The sequence below is a fragment of the Nomascus leucogenys genome, chromosome 24 (assembly GCF_006542625.1).
Source record: "Nomascus leucogenys isolate Asia chromosome 24, Asia_NLE_v1, whole genome shotgun sequence".
NCBI lineage: Eukaryota > Metazoa > Chordata > Mammalia > Primates > Hylobatidae > Nomascus > Nomascus leucogenys.
In genome coordinates this window covers 28,470,319-28,489,002 of record NC_044404.1, presented here as the reverse complement: position 1 = coordinate 28,489,002, position 18,684 = coordinate 28,470,319, and the positions used below count along the sequence as shown (strand labels likewise).

General features: G+C 45.7%; 1 protein-coding gene across 2 annotated transcripts in view; it reads right to left on the bottom strand.

The window, feature by feature from the left end:
* The window catches only part of GMEB1 (glucocorticoid modulatory element binding protein 1), a 51,276-nt gene that overhangs the window by 6,447 nt on the left and 26,145 nt on the right, over positions 1 to 18,684 (bottom strand). For both annotated transcript variants that reach the window (XM_030805681.1, XM_030805680.1), the window contains exons 6-9: positions 16,225 to 16,382; positions 10,789 to 10,920; positions 8,988 to 9,125; positions 3,892 to 4,014 (exon numbers count right to left, since the gene is read on the bottom strand). In XM_030805681.1, the coding sequence (XP_030661541.1) occupies positions 3,892 to 4,014; positions 8,988 to 9,125; positions 10,789 to 10,920; positions 16,225 to 16,382 (551 nt within the window). The remainder of the gene's footprint in view (positions 1 to 3,891; positions 4,015 to 8,987; positions 9,126 to 10,788; positions 10,921 to 16,224; positions 16,383 to 18,684) is intronic.

The window sequence follows — 18,684 nt, the reverse complement described above, 5'->3', positions numbered from 1 at the left end:
AAAACACATGGATCTCCAGAGCGATAAATGTCTTTTTTTTTTTTTTTGAGATGGAGTCTTGCTCTGTCGCCCAGGCTGGAGTGCAGTGGTGCAATCTAGGCTCACTGCAAGCTCCGCCTCCTGGGTTCATGCCATTCTCCTGCCCCAGCCTCCCAAGTAGCTGGGACTACAGGCACCCGCCACTGCGCCTGGCTAATTGTTTTTTTGTATTTTAGTAGAGACAGGGTTTCACCATGTTAGCCAGGATGTCCTGACCTCGTGATCCGCCTGACTAGGCCTCCCAAATTGCTGGGATTAAAGGTGTGAGCCACCACGCCCAGCCCAGAGTGGTAAATGTCTTTATATCTCTCTCTCTTTTTTTTTTTTGAGACAGAGTCTCGCTCTATCAACAGGCTGGAGTGCGATGGCGCAATCTTGGCTCACTGCAACCTCCGCCTCCTGGGTTCAAGCGATTCTCCGAGTTCAAGCGATTCTCCTGCCTCAGCCTCCCGAGTAGCTGGGACTACAGGCATGCACCACCACACCCAGCTAACATTTGTATTTTTAGTAGAGATGGGGTTTCACCATGTTGGCCAGGATGATTTCGATCTCTTGACCTCGTGATCCGCCCACCTCGGCCTCCCAAAGTGCTGGGATTACAGGCGTGAGCCACTGCACCCGGCCTAAATGTCTTTATATCTTAATGAGATGACTGATATCTGGGAATCCTTAGATTTAAGATGGGGGCTGGTCACCAGAAAGATCCAGGCATGATTAAAGACTAGGACTTTCAGCCCTCCCCCACAACCTCCAAGGAGTGGAGAGAGGCTGTAGGTTGATTACCAATGGCCAATGAGGTAATCAATCATAACTATGTAATGAAGCCTCCATAAAACCTCGAAAGTACAGGGTTCAGAGAGCTTCAGATTGTTGGAGGTTCCTGAGAGTGGCGTGACTACAGAGTGCATGGAAGTCCCACTATCCTTCCTACCTTGTCCCATGCATCTCTTCCATCTAGTTATTCATCTGTATCCTCTGTAATAACCTTTATAATAAACCCAATAATCGGCCGGGCGTGGTGGCTCACGCTTGTAATCCCAGCACTTTGGGAGGCTGAGGCGGGTGGATCACGAGGTCAGGAGATCGAGACCACGGTGAAACCCCGTCTCTACTAAAAATACAAAAAAATTAGCCGGGCATGGTGGCGGGTGCCTGTAAGTCCCAGCTACTTGGAGAGGCTGAGGCAGGAGAATGGCGTGAACCTGGGAGGTGGAGCTTGCAGTGAGCCGAGATTGCGCCACTGCACTCAAGCCTGGGCGACAGAGCGAGACTCCGTCTCAAAAAAAAAATAAATAAATAAAATAAAATAAATAAATAAATAAACCCAATAATCATTGAGTAACTGCTTCTCTGAGTGCTATGAGCCACCTTAGCAAATTAATCAAATGCAAGAAGGTGATAGTGGGAACCCCAATTTATAGCCAGTGGGTCAGAAGCACAGGTCATTTGCAGTTTGCCTTCAACAATTAATCGAAAAAAAGAAAAAAAAAGCACAGGTCACAACCTGGGGCTGAATGGGAGGCAGTCTTTTGGGACTGAGCCTTACCTGTATGATCTGATGCTATCTCCAGGCGGATAGTATCAGAATTGAACTGAATTATGTAATACCCAGTCAGTGTCCGCTGGAGAGTTGATTGCTTGGTATATGCAGAAAAATCCCTACACATCTGATTACAGAAGTGTTCTGTGCTATACTGAGTGTATGAGCGTAGGAAAACCACTTTGGTTTTTCCAATGACTTATACTATAAAAACACCAAGAGCAGCCAGGCACACTGGCTCACGCCTGTAATCCCAGCACTTTGGGAGGCCGAGGCAGGTGGATCACCTGAGGTCAGGAGTTCGGACCAGCCTGACCAACAGGGAGAAACTCCGTCTCTACTAAAAACACAAAATTAGCCAGGCGTGGTAGCGTGTGCCTGTCATCCCAGCTAGTTGGGAGTCTAAGGCAGGAGAATCGCTTGAACTTTGGAGGTGGAGGTTGCGGTGAGCCGAGATCGTACCACTGCACTCCAGCCCGGGCAACAAAAGCGAAACTCTGTCTCTAAATAAATAAATAAATAAATAAGGCTGGGCATGGTGGCTCATGCCTGTAATCCTAGCACTTTGAGAGGCCGAGGCAGGCAGATCACCTGAGGTCGGAAGTTTGAGACCAGCCTGACCAACATGGTGAAACCCCGTCTCCATTAAAAATACAAAATTAGCCGGGCATGGTGGTGCATGCCTGTAATCCCAGCTACTCAGGTGACTGAGGCAGAAGAATCGCTTGAACCCAGGAGGCAGAGGTTGCAGTGAGCCGAGATTACATCACTGCACTCCAGCCTGGGCAACAAGAGCGAAATTCCGTCTCAAGAAACAAAAATAGGCTGAACGCGGTGGCTCACGCCTGTAATCTCAGCACTTTGGGAGGCCGAGATGGGTGGATCACGAGGTCAGGAGATCGAGACCATCCTGGCTAACACAGTGAAACCCCATCTCTACTAAAAATATAAAAAATCAGCCGGGCGTGGTCGCGGGCGCCTGCAGTCCCAGCTACTTGTGAGGCTGAGGCAGAAGAATGGTGTGAACCCGGGAGGCGGAGCCTGCAGTGAGCTGAGATCGCGACTGCACTCCAGCCTGGGCGACAGGGCCAGACTCCATCTCAAATAAATAAATAAATAAATAAATAAATAAATAAAATAAATAAATGTCATCCCTAGAAGAATGTCCAGGTATAATACTGAGTAGCAACTTGAAAAATATTAATAGGGCTGAGCACAATGGCTCACACTAGTAATCCCAGCACTTTGGGAGGCTGAGGTGGGTGGATAACTTGAGTCCAGGAGTTTGGGACCAGCCTGGGCAATGTGGTAAAACCCCATCTCTACCAAAAATACAAAACAGCTGGGCATGGTGGTACATGCCTGTAGTCCCAGCTATTCAGGAGGCTGAGGTGGGAGGGCCACCTGAGCTCGGGGAAGGTCAAAGTTGCAGTGAGCTGTGATTGTGCCACTGCACTCCAGCCTCAGTGACAGAGTGAGACCCTGTCTCAAAAACAAACAAACAAAAAGAAAAATATGTCATGGTAAAAAAAAGCAGAATACAAAACTTTATGTGTACAATGATTAAAAATATCTGAAAAAATAATTCACATAAGGGACCAAAAGCCTGTATTTCTAACAAAAACCAGTTTTCTGATGGTTTAAAGGTTTTTTCTTTTTCTTTTTTTTTTTTGAGACAGAGTCTCGCTCTTGTTGCTCAGGATGGAGTACAATGGCACTATTTTGGCTCACTGAAACCTCCGCCTCCCGGGTTCACGCCCTTCTCCTGCCTCAGCCTCCCGAGCCGCTGGGACTACAGACGCGCGCCACCACATCCAGGTAATTTTTGTATTTTTAGTAGAGACAGGGCTTCACCATGTTGGCCAGGATTGTCTCGATCTCTTGACCTCGTGTCTGTCTGCCTCCGTCTCCCAAAGTGCTGGGATTACACAAAATTTCTGATTACCACAAATAATGGAGAAAGTGCTAAATTTATATCTACCAAAAGAAGCAGTATTAATAATGTAAAAAAGACAAAGACCAATTTGTGTCTTCTGCCACCAACGTTATTGAATTAATGGAGCAATCTAAGAGACATCTTAATCCTCCACAAGACACAGAAGGGGGACTATGATGTCAGCTTCCTTCTTTTTTTCCTTTGTGCCTCTTTTGTTTCTCATCAATCCACCTCACCTGTGGCTTTTTTTTATTTTTAAAAGCAAAATCTGATACTATTTAAAAAAAAAAGTTACCCCAACAAAAGTCAACAGGCAAATGGGAAGACAAGAGTATTAGCATGATATCACCTAAGAAGAGAGACAAGTTATACATACCTGTCAGAGTATAGAGAAACTGTTCTTCTCCCTGCTCTACTTGGTTCCTTCTGTTGTCTAAAACCTTCTTGACTGTGTCCATTAGGCCAAATGTGTGTGCTACGTTGTTGAGAACAGCAGCATCTATTTAAAACAAAACACATACCTGTCCAGTTAAAACAGGTATGTTCCACCACTCTCCACTGTGCTGTTTATAAATATGAAACAACCAGAAATTATGAGACTCTCCTAACTGCATTTTAACACATTTTTAACAAAGATTTATTACATGTATAATGAATTCTGGTTTAATTGTTATATTTTTGTAAATCTTTCCATATAAATAAATACAAAGATCAGGCTGGGCATGGTGGCTCATGCCTGTAATCCCAACAGTTTGGGAGGCCAAGGCGGGAGGATCGCTTGAGGCCAGGAGTTCAAGACCAGCCTGGGCAACATAGTGAGACCCCTGTCTCTACTTACATAAATTTGAAACAATGTTTTTTTCTTTTTTTTGGAGACAGAGTCTTGCTGTGTCCCCCAGGCTGGAGTGCAGTGGCGTGATCTCGGCTCATTGCAACCTCCACCTCCTGGGTTCAAGCGATTATCTTGCCTCAGCCTCCCGAGTAGCTGGGACTACAGGCGCCTGCCACCACGCCTGCCTAATTTTTGTAGTTTTAGTAGAGACAGGGTTTCACCACATTGGCCAGGCTGGTCTCGAACTCCTGACCTTTTGATCCACCCGCCTCAGCCTCCCAAAGTGCTGGGATTACAGGCACAAGCCACTGCACCTGGCCAATTTGAAAAAATTTTAAGGTCAGGAGCGGTGGCTCACATTTGTAATCCCAGTCTCTAACAAAAATACAAAAATTAGCTGGGTAAAAAAAAAAAAAATCATAAATAAATAAATAAATAATAAAAAAATAGCTGGGTGTGGTGGCATGTACCTGTAATCCCAGCTACATGGGAGGCAGCTGAGGCAGAAGAATTAATTGAACCCAGGAGGCAGACGTTGCAGTGAACCAAGATCGTGCCACTGCACTCCAGCCTGGGAGACAGGGCCAGATTCCATCTCAAAAAAAAATTTTTTTTTAATATCTTGCATCTGTTTATAGTTCTGACTTTAGGTTTTGAAAACATGGTCCCTGTACTAAATAGAGTTAACTTTCATCTCAGTTTTGCTATTTCCCATATGTGCAAGGCTTTGGTAAGTCATTTCACTCTTCACTTTTCTCATCTAAAATGAATGGGATTAATAACACTTACTCTGCAAAATAGACATGAAGATTAGAAATATATTTTAAGTGTCAAACATGGGGATTGGCATGCAAGATTATTATTTTTATTATTATTTTTTTTTTTGAGATGGAGTCTCGCTCTGTCACCCAGGCTGGAGTGCAGTGGCACAATCTTGGCTCCCTGCAAGCTCTGCCTCCCGGGTTCAAGCGATTTGACTGCCTCAGCCTCCTGAGTAGCTGGGATTACAGGCGCACGCCACCATGCCTGGCTAATTTTTGTATTTTTTTTTTTTGAGATGGAGTCTGGCTCTGTTTCCCAGGCTGGAGTGCAGTGGTGCAATCTCAGCTCACTGCAAGCTCCACCTCCCGGGTTCACACCATTCTCCTGCCTCAGCCTCCTCAGTAGCTGGGATTACAGGCGCCCACCACCATGCCAGGCTAATTTTTTTTGCATTTTTTAGAAGAGACGGGGTTTCACCGTGTTAGCCAGGATGGTCTTGATCTCCTGACCTCGTGATCTGCCTGCCTCGGCCTCCCAAAGTGCTGGGATTACAGGCGTGAGCCACCTCGACCGGCCTAATTTTTGTATTTTTATTAGAGACGGGATTTCACCAAGTTGCCCAGGCTGATCTCGAACTCCTGACTTCAAGTCATTCACCTGCTTCAGCCTCCCAAAGTGCTGGGCGCGGTGGCTCCTGTCTGTAATCCCAGCCCTTTGGGAGGCCGAGGCGGGTGGATCACCAGCCTGACCAACATGGTGAAACCCCGTTGCTACTAAATACAAAAAAATACAAAAAATTGGCCGGGTGTGGTGGTGCATGCCTATAGTCCCAGCAACTTGGGAGGCTGAGGCAGGAGGATTGCTTGAACCTGCGAAGCAGAGGTTGCAGTGAGCCAAGACTGCACTACTGCACTCCAGCCTGGGAAACAACAGTGAAACTCTGAAACTCTGTCTCAAAAAAACAAAATTGGGCCAGGCATGGTGGCTCACGCCTGTAGTCCCAGCACTTTGGGAGGCCGAGATGGGTGGATCATGAGGTCAGGAGATTGAGACCATCCTGGCTAACACAGTGAAACCCCACCTCTACTAAAAATATGAAAAATTAGCCGGGCGTGGTGGCAGGCACCTGTAGTCCCAGCTACTCAGGAGGCTGAGGCCAGAGAATGGTGTGAACCCAGGAGGTGGAGCTTGCATTAAGCTGAGATCACACCACTGCACTCCAGCCTGGGTGATAGAGCGAGGTGTTGTGGCTCACGCCTATAATCCCAACACTTTGGGAGGCTGAGCCAGGTGGATTGCTTGAGCACAGGAGTTTGAGACCAGCCTGGGCAATATGGCAAAACCTTGTCTCTACAAAAACTACAAATATTAGTCAGGTGTGGTGGTATGTGCCTGTAGTCCCAGCTACTTGGGAGATTGAGGCAGGAGGATCAATTGAGCCCAGGTGGTTGAGGCTGCAGTGAGCTGTGACTGCATCACTGCACTCTAGGCTGGACGACAGAGCAAGACCCTGTCTCCAAAAAAAAATATTGTCAGAATTTGTGTTAATTGCTTCCTCAACTTGGACAACCTCACCTACATTCCCTTCCACAGTCACCTCACTTGGTCCCATGGTTTGAAATAACACACACATGCCGAGCACTCCCACATGTACATCTCCAGCCCTGACCTCTTTCCTGTATTCCACATTCATACTTCTGTCTAGATGAGTGACATCTCTATTTGATGGTCTAATAGTCATCTCAATTTAAGAGGTAGAACTAATTTTGATTTCCTCTCTAAACCTGTTCCTCTCCCAGTGGCCTTCATCTCAGTAAATGGCATCACCACTCACAGCTCAGGCCAAAAATGTGTGAATCATCCCAGTATCTTTCTTTCTCTTTCATCCTGCCTCCAATCCATCAGCAAGACTTGGCAGTTCGACATTCAAAATACATTCTCAATCTAATCACTTCTTCCTAAGTTTACCGCTACCCACTCTGATCCATGATACATTAGCTCTTGCTTGCACTAATTCCTTTAAGAGCTTCCCAACTGGTCTTGTTTCTACTTTTTCCCCTACTCTCCACACAGCAACCAGAACAATCTCTTAAAAATACAAATCTAGCCGGGCGCAGTGGCTCGCGCGCCTGTAATCCCAGCACTTTGGGAGGCTGAGGCGGGCAGATCACGAGGTCAGGAGATCTAGACCATGCTGGCTAACACGGTGAAACCCCGTATCTACCAAAAATATAAAAAATTAGCCGGGCGTGGTGGCGGGCACCTGTAGTCCCAGCTACTCGGGAGGCTGAGACAGGAGAATGCCATGAACTTGGTGGGCAGAGCTTGCAGTGAGCCGAGATCACACCACTGCACTCCAGCCTGGGAGACAGCAAGACTCCGTCTCAAAAAAAAAAAAAAAAAATACAAATCTGGAGGCCAGGCACGGTGGCTCACGCCTGTAATCCCAGCACTTTTGGAGGCCAAGACAGGTAGATTACCTGAGGTCAGGAGTTGAGGACCAGCCTGGCCAACATAGTGAAACCCCATCTCTACTAAAAATACAAAAAACCTAGCCGGGCATGGTGGTATGTGCCTGTAATCCCAGCTACTCAGGAATCTAAGGCAGGAGAATCGCTTGAACCCAGGAGGTGGAGGTTGCAGTTACCTGAGATCACGCCACTGCACTCCAGCCTGGGTGACTGAGTGGAATTCCGTCTCAGAAAAAAAAAAAACAAAAAACAAACAAAAAAAAAAAAACAAGAAAATACATATATCGCGAGAGAGAGGATGCTTTCTGCCAGTTTTTTTTTTTTTTGAGATGGAGTCTTGTTCTCTATCACCCAGACTGGTGGGCAGTGGTGTAACCTTGGCTCACTGCAAACCTCCGCCTCTTGGGTTCAGCAATTCTCGTGCCACAACCTCTCAGGTAGCTGGGATTACAGACGTGCACCATACCCAGCTAATTTTTTTTTTTTTTTTTGTATTTTTAGTAGAGACAGGTTTTCACCATGTTGGCCAGGCTAGTCTCGAACTCCTGACCTCAAGTAATCCGCTGGTCTCAGCCTCCTAATGTACTGGGATTACAGGCGTGAGCTACTGCACCTGGCCGGTTTTTTTTTTTTTTTTTTTTTGAGATAGGGTCTTGCTCTGTCACCCAGGCTGGAGTGCAGTCATATGATCACAGCTCACTGCAGCATCAAACTGCTGGGCTCAAGTGATTCTCCTAAGCCTCAGCCTCCCAAGTAGCTGGGACTACAGGCACCCACTACCAACCATACCTGACTAATTTTTAAAAGGTTTTTTGTAGGCTGGGAGCGGTGGCTCATGCCTGTAATCCCAGCACTTCGAGAGGCCGAGGCGGGGGGATCACCTGAGGTCAGGAGTTCAAGACCAGCCTGGCCAACATGGCAAAACCCTGTCTCCACTAAAAATACAAAAATTAGCCAGATGTGGTGGTGGGCGCCTGTAATCCCAGCTACTCAGGAGGCTGAGGCAGAGAGAATTGCTTAAAACCCAGGAGGCGGAGGTTGCAATGAACTGAGATTGCGCCACTGCACTCCAGCCTGGGCGACAGAGCGAGACTCCGTCTCAAAATTAAAAAAAAAAAAAAAAAAAAGTTTTTTGTGGAGACAAAGCATCTCACTATGTTGCCCAGACTACTGGCATCATTTATAAAGACAAAAATTACCTGTGGAAAAGCATGGCCAGATCTGAGTTCAAAACCTAGTTATGAACCTTAGACAAGTGATTTAACTTATATATGAGCCTTAGTTTCCTTATCTGTAAAATTAAGATAATAATACCTATACATCAGGGTTTTTGCAAGGCTTACAGGACCTGCCTACAGAGGTGAGTATTCAATAAATGACTGCTACTGTTAGGATTAGTGCACTTACCTGTGACTTGGAAGGGAGCCTGGATGAGCCGCTGCTGAACTCCCCTGAGTAGCTCCTCTATTTCCTTCTGTATATTGCAGACAACCTCTTCCATCAGCCCTACATCAGCTATTCCTTTCCAGAACATCAAAGTGTCCTCTGGCACAAGAAGGATAAGACAGAGAGTAAAAAAGAGACACTACCTAGATACTTAGGCAAACCTCTACAATGTTAAATTCAAAATTATTTTAACTCAAAATGATTTCTTATTGGGCCATTCCTGAAAAAAGGGAATAAGCTTTGGAATACTAGATGCTTCCCTGAGTGGGCACCCAATTATGTGGACCCTTCAGCAGCATAGGTGCTTGGGATAATTGCCTCAATTTGTCATTCTCTCAATTTGTCATAGTTCTCACTACAAAGAATAGTCATTTTCCTCCAATAAAAATGTTAAATTAAATTAAACATTAAATAAATATATTTAACATTAAATATTATTTAATTTTAATTTAATTTTAAAATGAGATATTTAATATCATGAAAGTTAAATAGTAAAGATATTAAATTGAATATTAATTAAGATATACTCTCCCTAGTCCTATACTTAAGAAAACAAAACAAAACAGTTGGATAGATGGGGCTATAAGCTCTCTGAGGGTCTGAGAGTGGTGGCTATGTCTTTTCTTTTTTTCTTTTTTTCTGAGATGGAGTTTTTTTCTTGTTGCCCAGGCTGGAGTGCAATGGCGTGATATCAGCTCACTGCAACCTCCGCCTTCCAGGTTCAAGTGCTTCTCCTGTCTCAGCCTCCGAGGAGCTGGGATTACAGGCATGCACGACCACACCGGGCTAATTTTGCATTTTTAGTAGAGATGGGGTTTCTCCACGTTGGTCAGGCTGGCCTCGAACTCCCGACCTCAGGTGATCCACCCGCTTTGGCCTCCCAAAGTGCTAGGATTACAGGCGTAAGCCACCGCACCTGGTCTGTCTTTTCATCTATGCACCCAGCATCTAACAACAGTGCCAACTAAAAATAGGCAATAACAAATACTTATTAAATGAATAAATAAATAGAGGTGATGCGAAGCCTCTCCTGGTCCCCTCTAAGTGAATCACCATTAATCACCATGCTCTACAACACTTGCCACCTATTTTTTCCTTCTAATATCTCAAAACTTAGTTTATCTAAGAAATGTGCCAAAGTTGGAGGCAGTCTGATCAGATGAAAAGCATAGACTACATAGTCAAACAGCTAAATTCAGCTCTGACACTTGTTTGTGACTGGTCTTAGGCAAGTTGCTGAATCTTTCTAAATTCTGATTTCTTGTTTGGTTTTTTTTTTTTTTGAGACGGAGTCTCGCTTAGTCACCCAGGCTGGAGTGCAGCGGCGCGATCTCGGCTCACTGCAAGCTCCGCCTCCTGGGTTCACGCCATTCTCCTGCCTCAGCCACCCGAGTAGCTGGGACTACAGGCGCCCACTACCACACCCGGCTAATTTTTTTTTGTATTTTTAGTAGAGACGGGGTTTCACTGTGTTAGCCAGGATGGTCTCGATCTCCTGACCTTGTGATCCACCCGCCTGGGCCTCCCAAAGGGATTACAGGCGTCAGCCACTGCGCCCGGCCAATTCTGATTTCTTTGTGTGTAAAATGTGACTATGCAGGGCTATTGCATGGATTAAAGTAAGATGTTTGTAGCTATAGTTAGTATTTACATGCATGAGAAAATCCAGCGAAAGTAATTAAGAGGTCTTCCCTGTCCGTAATGATAATGGTGATAAGGGTCACAAGACCCTGCGAGACATCTGAGCCCTATAGAAGAATACCTGAAATTTCCTCTGAGTCTTTCTTTACACCCTCCTCCGTGGCCATGGTGACAGCGGCGGTGAGAGCTGAGTTCCATTCCAGCCCTGCCTCTTCCATGCTCTCTTCTGAGATGGCAATCTGCGTGATGCTACCTAAAAACAGTCCAGTAGAAGTGAGAACAGTGAATTTAATGAAAAAGTTATAGCTATCCTGTATCTCATACTCAACAGCTACAAAGACCTTGTTATTTTAACATTCTAGCCTCTTGGCTGCAGGTCCCTATTTTAAAAACTAGACTCTTAGGTAAGCTAGGATGAATATTGGATTTTCTAAAGAAAACCTGCCTTGCAAAGGAAAATGCTTTCTTACTCTGAATAGAAAGTGAAAGATAACTTACAAAATCACAAAAGAACAATGTGTTTCCTAGGTAGATACATTTTTGAAAGAGATTGAAGATAGGCATTACTACTAGCCTGCCTGCCCCAGACTTACTGAGGGTGAAGAAAGCTTGAAATAATTTAATAGAAAGGTATAGTGCTTTGCCAAGAGCTCTACTACAAGCAAGTTTGATACTAAGCATCTAACTTATTTATTAGCCTATAAAGAGAAAGTAAAAGAAATAGACACCATAAAAATCGGATAAGAGATTCATGTATAGCAGATTCACAGAGGGGAAAAAAATACTCTTTGCTATTACTTGTATAGTAAGATTTTGACTGGGCGTGGTAGTTCATGCTTGTAATCCTAGCACTTTGGGAGGCTAAGGTGGGCAGATCACTTGAGCCCAGGAGTTTGAGGCCAGCGTGGGCAACACAGCGAAACCCAGTTTCTATAAAAACTAGCTGGGTGTGGTGGTGCATATCTGCAGTTACAGTTACTCAGGAGGCTGAGGTGGGAGGATCACCTGAGCCCAGGGGCTTAAGGCTGCAGTAAACCATGATTGTGCCACTGTACTCCAGCCTGCGTGACAGACTAAGACCCCATCTCAAAAAAAAAGAAAGCTTTTGGCCAGGCGCAGTGGCTCACGCCTGTAATCCCAGCACTTTGGGAGGCTGAGGCTGGTGGATCATGAGATCAGGAGATCGAGACCATCCTGGTTAACGCGGTGAAACCCTGTCTCTACTAAAAATACAAAAAATTAGCTGGGTGTGGTGGTGGGCGCCTGTAGTCCCAGCTACTCAGGAGGCTAAGGCAGGAGAATGGCGTGAACCCGGGAGGCGGAGCTTGCAGTGAGCCGAGATCGTGCCACTGGACTCCAGCCTGGGCAACAGAGTGAGACCATATCAAAAAAAAAAAAAAAAGACAGCTTTTAAACAAAGAGAATCGAGAAAAACCAAACGATCTAAACAGCAATATAGGAAAGTACGGACTCTACAACTGGAGGATATCAATAATCAGGCAAAAGATAATCAAGTAAAGGACTTTTAGCCAAATAAAAAGGAAATACATTTGTCCCTCAGTATACATGAAGGATTGATTCCTGGACCACCTGCATATATAACCAAATCTGTACATGCTCAAGTCCTAAAGTCAGCCCCGTGGAACCCACATATATAAAAAGTAAAACTCAACACTTCATAGACCCGGGTTTTGCATCCTGCAAATACTGTATTTTCAATCCATGTTTGGCTGAAAAAAAAAAAGCTGCATAAAAGTGGACCCCCACTGATCAAACCCATATTGTTCAAGGGCCAACTGTACATAGCATTTCACAGTATTTTTCACTTTTCAAGTGAAAGAGTCAAGTGTCCAAATATTCAAACTGCCAGATATTTTATACTTTCCTGAAAGGGATTTAGGTTTCAAGGAGTCTGGCTTCTACTCACCCACTGGATACACACAGAATATTAGAACTGACCAAAAGATCTTTTTTTTTTTTTGAGACGGAGTCTCACTTTGTCACCCAGGCTGGAGTGCAGTGGCATGATCTCGGCTCACGGCAACCTCCGCCTCCCAGGTTCAAGTGATTCTCCTACCTCAGCCTTCTGCGTAGCTGGGATTACAGGCATGCACCACAATGCCCGGCTAATTTTTTTTTTTTTTTTTTTTTTTGAGATGGAGTCTCGCTCTGTTGCCCAGGCTGGAGCGCAGTGGCACGATCTCGGCTCACTGCAAGCTCCACCTCCCAAGTTCACGCCATTCTCCTATCTCAGCCTCCGGAGTAGCTGGGACTACAGGCGCCTGCCACCGCACCCGGCTAATTTTTTGTATTTTTAGTAGAGACAGCGTTTCACTATGCTAGCCAGGATAGTCTCCATCTCCTGACCCTGTGATCTGCCAGCCTCAGCCTCCCAAAGTGCTGGGATTACAGGTGTGAGCCACCGCGCCCAGCCATGCCCGGCTAATTTTTATATTTTTAGTAGAGACGGGGTTTCACCTCGTTGATCAGGCTGGTCTCAAACTCCTGACCTCATGATCCGCCTGCCTCAGCCTCCCAAAGTGCTGGGATTATAGGCGTGAGCCATCTAGATCCCGGCCAAGATCTTTTTTTTTTTTTTTTTTTGAGACAGGGTCTCTCACTCCTGTCACCTAGGTTGGAGTGCAGGGGCACAATCACAGCTCACTGATAAGTGATCTTACCACCTCAGTCTCCTTAGTAGCTGGGACCAACAGGCCCACACCGCCCCACACTCAGCTAATTTTTTAATTTTTTGTAGAGATGGGTTTTCGACAAGATGCCACGGCTGGTCTCAAACTTCTGGGCTCAAGAAATCCTCCTGCCTCAGCTTCTCAAAGTGCTGGGATTAGAGGTGTGACCCACCATGCCCAGCCATTAAGAGGTCATTTTGTCAGCACTTTAAGACAAGGCAAAAAAAAAAAAAAAAAAAAAAAGCCAGGCATGGTGGCTCACGTTTGTAACCCTAGCACTTTGGGAGGCTGAGGCAGGTGATCACCTCAGGTCAGGAGTTCGAGACCGGCCTAGCCAACATGGTGAAACTCCATCTCTACTAAAAATACAAAAAATTAGCTAGGCATGGTGGTGGACACCTGTAATCTCGCTACACGGGAGGCTGAGGCAGAATTGCTTGAACCCAGGAGGTGGAGGTTGCAGTGAGCCAAGACTGCACCATTGCACCCCAGCCCGGGTGACAAAGCAAGACTCTGTCTTAAAAAAAAAAAAAAGAGGTCAATTTACAAGCACAGTGTATGTCCCTAACATTTTAGATCTTGTGACTTTTCTCAGGCCTATTTGCAAGTCTTATAACAGTAGTTGAGATACATTTTATCCAACTATAGTAAGTCTCCAGCTGGACTAACTGAATCCTTAATAATAATCTTACAGTTACATCTTTCCTGGATGGTAAGGAGCCCTAGTACCAAACTGGACAATACTGAAGTTAAGTGTGCTCATCTGTTTCATCTGTGGGAAGCCTCAACTTGGTAATCTGGAGCCCCTCCAAGCAGACAACTCCAATCATTACAGTGGGGTATCCAGAGTCCTGTCCAGCCAATCATATTGTCTTTGATACACCTCAGTTTAACGGGTGAAAACCACTCATCATTCTAATCTACCTCTTGTGTTGACCACTAGTAAAGCAAGCATTTTTCTTTTTTCCTTTTTTTTGAGACAGAGTCTCGCTCTGTTACCCCAGCTGGAATACAGTAGGACGAACTTGGCTCACTGCAAACTCCACCTCCCGGGTTCAAGCGATTCTCCTGCCTCAGCCTCCCAAGTAGATGGGATTACAGGCATGCGTCACCACACCCGGCTAACTTTTGTATTTTTAGTAGAGACAGGGTTTCACCATGTTGGTCAGCCTGGTCTTGAACTCCTGACCTCAGGTGATCCTCCCGCCTCAGCCTCCCAAAGTGCTGGGATTACAGGCGTGAGCCATGAAGCCCAACTGCAAAGCATTTTTCTTTTTTTTTTTTTTTGAAATGGAGTCTCGCTGTGTCGCCCAGGTTGGAGTGCAGTGGCGCCATCTTGCCTCACTGCAAGCTCTGCCTCCTGGGTTCACGCCATTCTCCTGCCTCAGCCTCCCGAGCAGCTGGGACTACAGGCACCCACCACCACACCCGGATAATTTTTTGTATTTTTAGTAGAGATAGGGTTCCACCGTGTTAGCCAGGATGGTCTCGATCTCCTGACCTTGCGATCTGCCTGCCTCGGCCTCCCAAAGTGCCGGGATTACAGGCTTGAGCCACCGCGCCCAGGCTTTTTTTTTTTTTTTTAAGATGGAAGTCTTGCTCTATTGCCAGGCTAGAGTGCAGTGGAATGATCTTGGCTCACTGCAGCCTCTGCCTCCCATGCCTCCCAGGTTCAAGCAATTCTCCTGCCTCAGTCTCCCAAGTAGCTGGGACTACAAGCGCACGCCACCATGTCTGGCTAATTTTTGTATTTTTAGTAGAGACGGGGTTTCACCATGTTGGCCAGGATGGTCTCGATCTCTTGACCTCATTTTTTTTTTTTTTGAGACGAAGTCTCGCTCTGTAGCCCAGGCTGGAGTGCAGTGGCGCCATTTCGGCTCACTGCAAGCTCCGCCTCCTGGGTTCACGCCATTCTCCTGTCTCAGCCTCCCCAGCAGCTGGGACTACAGGTGCACAACACCACGCCTGGCTAATTTTTTTGTATTTTTAGTAGAAACGGGGTTTCACTGTGTTAGCCAGGATGGTCTCAATCTCCTGACTTCGTGATCCGCCCGCCTCAGCCTCCCAAAGTGCTGGAATTACAGGCGTGAGCCACTGCGTCTGGCCGATCTCTTGACTTCATGATCTGCCTCCCTCAGCCTCCCAAAGTGCTGGGATTACAGGTGTCAGCTACCACGCCCAGCCTGCAGAGCATTTTTCAAAACAGCCTAATTCAACCTTAATATGCCAAGAGCCACCAAAGTGAAACTGTTATGTAAGTATTGTAACTACTGAACTACCTTTCTAATGCTTACAATGCATTGTAAGGAAAAAAAAACAAAGGAGGAGGTCTGGCCAATAGGAATCATTTGGAAGAAAACAAAGCATGTTTCCAAAGCATGGAATCCCATCCAAGATTACCATACTCTACGACAAGGCACGTCAGTGTTCATGAGAATTGAAATTAAGAATATGCAAGGGGCCAGGCATGGTGGCTCATGCCTGTAATCCCAGCACTTTGGGAGGCCGAGGTGGGCGGATAACCTGAGGTTGGGAGTTCAAGACCAGCATGATCAACATGGAGAAACCCCGTTTGTACTAAAAATCCAAAATTAGCCAGGCATGGTGGCGCATGCCTGTAATCCCAGCTACTCGGGAGGCTGAGGCAGGAAAATCGCTTGAACCCAGGAGGCAGAGGTTGCAGTGAGCTGAGATCACGCCATTGCACTCCAACCTGGGCAACAAGAGCAAAACTGTCTCAAAAAAAATTAAAATTAAAATTAAAAAAAAATATATATATATATATATATACACACACAAGGGAGAAATAAGGAGGAAAGTTCTGCTGAAAAACACAGTGGGTTTTCAGGTGGTTTCCTACCCCCTACCATCAGCCGAAGTGGGTGTCTGCACCACACTTGTCTGCTGTCCTGGCACTGGAGCTCTTGCACTGCTGATCAGAAGATCAAATTTGGTGCTTCTGCAGGTATTGGAGCAAACTTTGTCATGTTGGTAAAAATCAATCTGTCCGGAGTCCATCATTTTCCTGTGCAAAGGGAGACAAGAAGTACCAGTTCAGCCTATACTTCATCTAGTGGGAACTAGGCCTCAGGGAAAAATAGGGACAACACTGCTGAGTCTATGGTGTAGATTAGTGAAACCTAACAGTGTTAGACGTCATTAGGTTGCAAAAGTTCTAATTGAGGCTTTAAATTTTCACTGGTCCTGCCCACATTTACCAGTATTCTTCCTCCCTCCGTAGTTTATTCATTATGAGTATTCCAGCAAGATCTGGTGCCACTTTCACAGACATAAAGTTTCAGTCTTTTAAAAACCTCTCCTAGGAATACAGAAAAAAGTTCACTATACTAAATCTACTCTGGAAAATGTCCTTATAACTGGATCCACAAAACGTTATTATAGGCCATGAGTGAAACCATGGGGTAGTTTAATTATAGTAAATTCTATGTTATAATGTCATTTGGCTTTCACTGAAGATTTTTTAGTATTCTGACTCTTTTTTACATTTGGGGAAAATTGGCATATGCTTGTCTTTCTGGGTAAATAAAACCCGCCAAGAACAACAAAACTCAAAGTTAAAGGTATTCCTCAGCCAGGTGCAGTGACTCACGCCTGTAATCCCAGCACTTTGGGAGGCCAAGGCAGGAGGATCACTTGAACTCAGGAGTTTGAGACCAGCGTGGGCAACGTGGTGAAACCACATTTCTATAAAAAATACAAAAATCAGGCCGGGCGCGGTGGCTCACGCTTGTAATCCCAGCACTTTGGGAGGCCGAGGCGGGCGGATCACGAGGTCAGGAGATCGAGACCACAGTGAAACCCCGTCTCTACTAAAAATACAAAAAAAATTAGCCGGGCGTGGTGGCGGGCGCCTGTAGTCTCAGCTACTTGGAGAGGCTGAGGCAGGAGAATGGCGGAAACCCGGGAGGTGGAGCTTGCAGTGAGCCGAGATTGCGCCATTGCACTCCAGCCTGGGCGACAGAGCGAGACTCCGTCTCAAAAAAAAAAAAAAAAAAAAATCAGCCAGGCCTGGTGGCTCATGCCTGTAGTCCCAGCTAATTGTAATTGGGAAGATGAGGATGAAGAATCACCTGAGTTGGGAAGCTGAGGTTGCAGTGAGCCGAGATCACACCACTGCACTCCAGCCTGGGTGACAGAGTTAGACCCTGTCTCAAAAATAAATAAATAAACAAACAAATAAATAAATAAACAATAAAAATAAAAATGAAGGTATTCCTTCCCAATTTCATTAGATTACTAATTTCTGCATACAAATCATCTGAAAAATTTTTTAAAAAATAATGTTTTGTTGGAAGCACAGGAGTAAAATAATTTAAAAATTTTTTAAATAAAAACAAAAAGAACACAAATAATGTTTCTGTGTCTCTGACTACAAAAATGATGTGGGCTGGGCGTGGTGGCTCACACCTGTAATCAATCCCAGCACTTTGGGAGGCCAAGGTGGGTGGATCACCTGAGCTTGGGAGTTTGAGACCAGCCTGACCAACATGGAGAAACCCCATCTTTACTAAAAGTACAAAATAAGCCAGGCATGGTGACACATGCCTATAATCCCAGCTATTTGGGAGGCTGAGGCAGGAGAATTGCTTGAACCCAGGAGGTACAGTTTGCGGTGAGCCGAGATCACACCATTACACTCTAGCCTTGGCAACAAAAGTGGGGTGTGGTGGCTCACACCTGTAATCCCAGCACTTTGGGAGGTGAGGTGAGCAGAGCATTTGAGGTCAGGAGTTCAATACCAGCCTGGCCAACATGGTGAAACCCCGTCTCTAATAAAAATACAAAAAAATTAACTGGGTGTGGTGGTGCGCACCTGTAATCCCAGCTACTCGGGAGGCTGAGGCATGAGAATCACTTGAACCCAGGAGGTGGAGATTGCAGTGAGCCGAGATCATGCCACTGCACTCCAGCCTGGGCAACAGAGCAAAACTCTGTCTCAAAAAAAAAAAAAAAAATCCAAAAAAAAAAAAAAAAAAAAAAAGGCTGGGCATGGTGGCTCACGCCTGTAATCCCTGCACTTTGGGAGGCTGAGGCGGGCGGATCAAGAGGTCAGGAGTTCGAGACCAGCCTGACCAATATGGTGAAACCCCATCTCTACTAAAAATACAAAAATTAGCCGGGCGTGGTGGCGCGCTCCTGTAATCCCAGCTACACAGGAAGCTGAGGCAGGAGAATCACTTGAACCTGGGAGGCGGAAGTTGCAGTGAACTGAGATTGTGCCACTGCAGCCTGGGCGACACAGCGAGATCTCAACTCAAAAAAAAAAAAAACCTATGTTAAGAAAATATTTAGCATTTTCAGCTGGC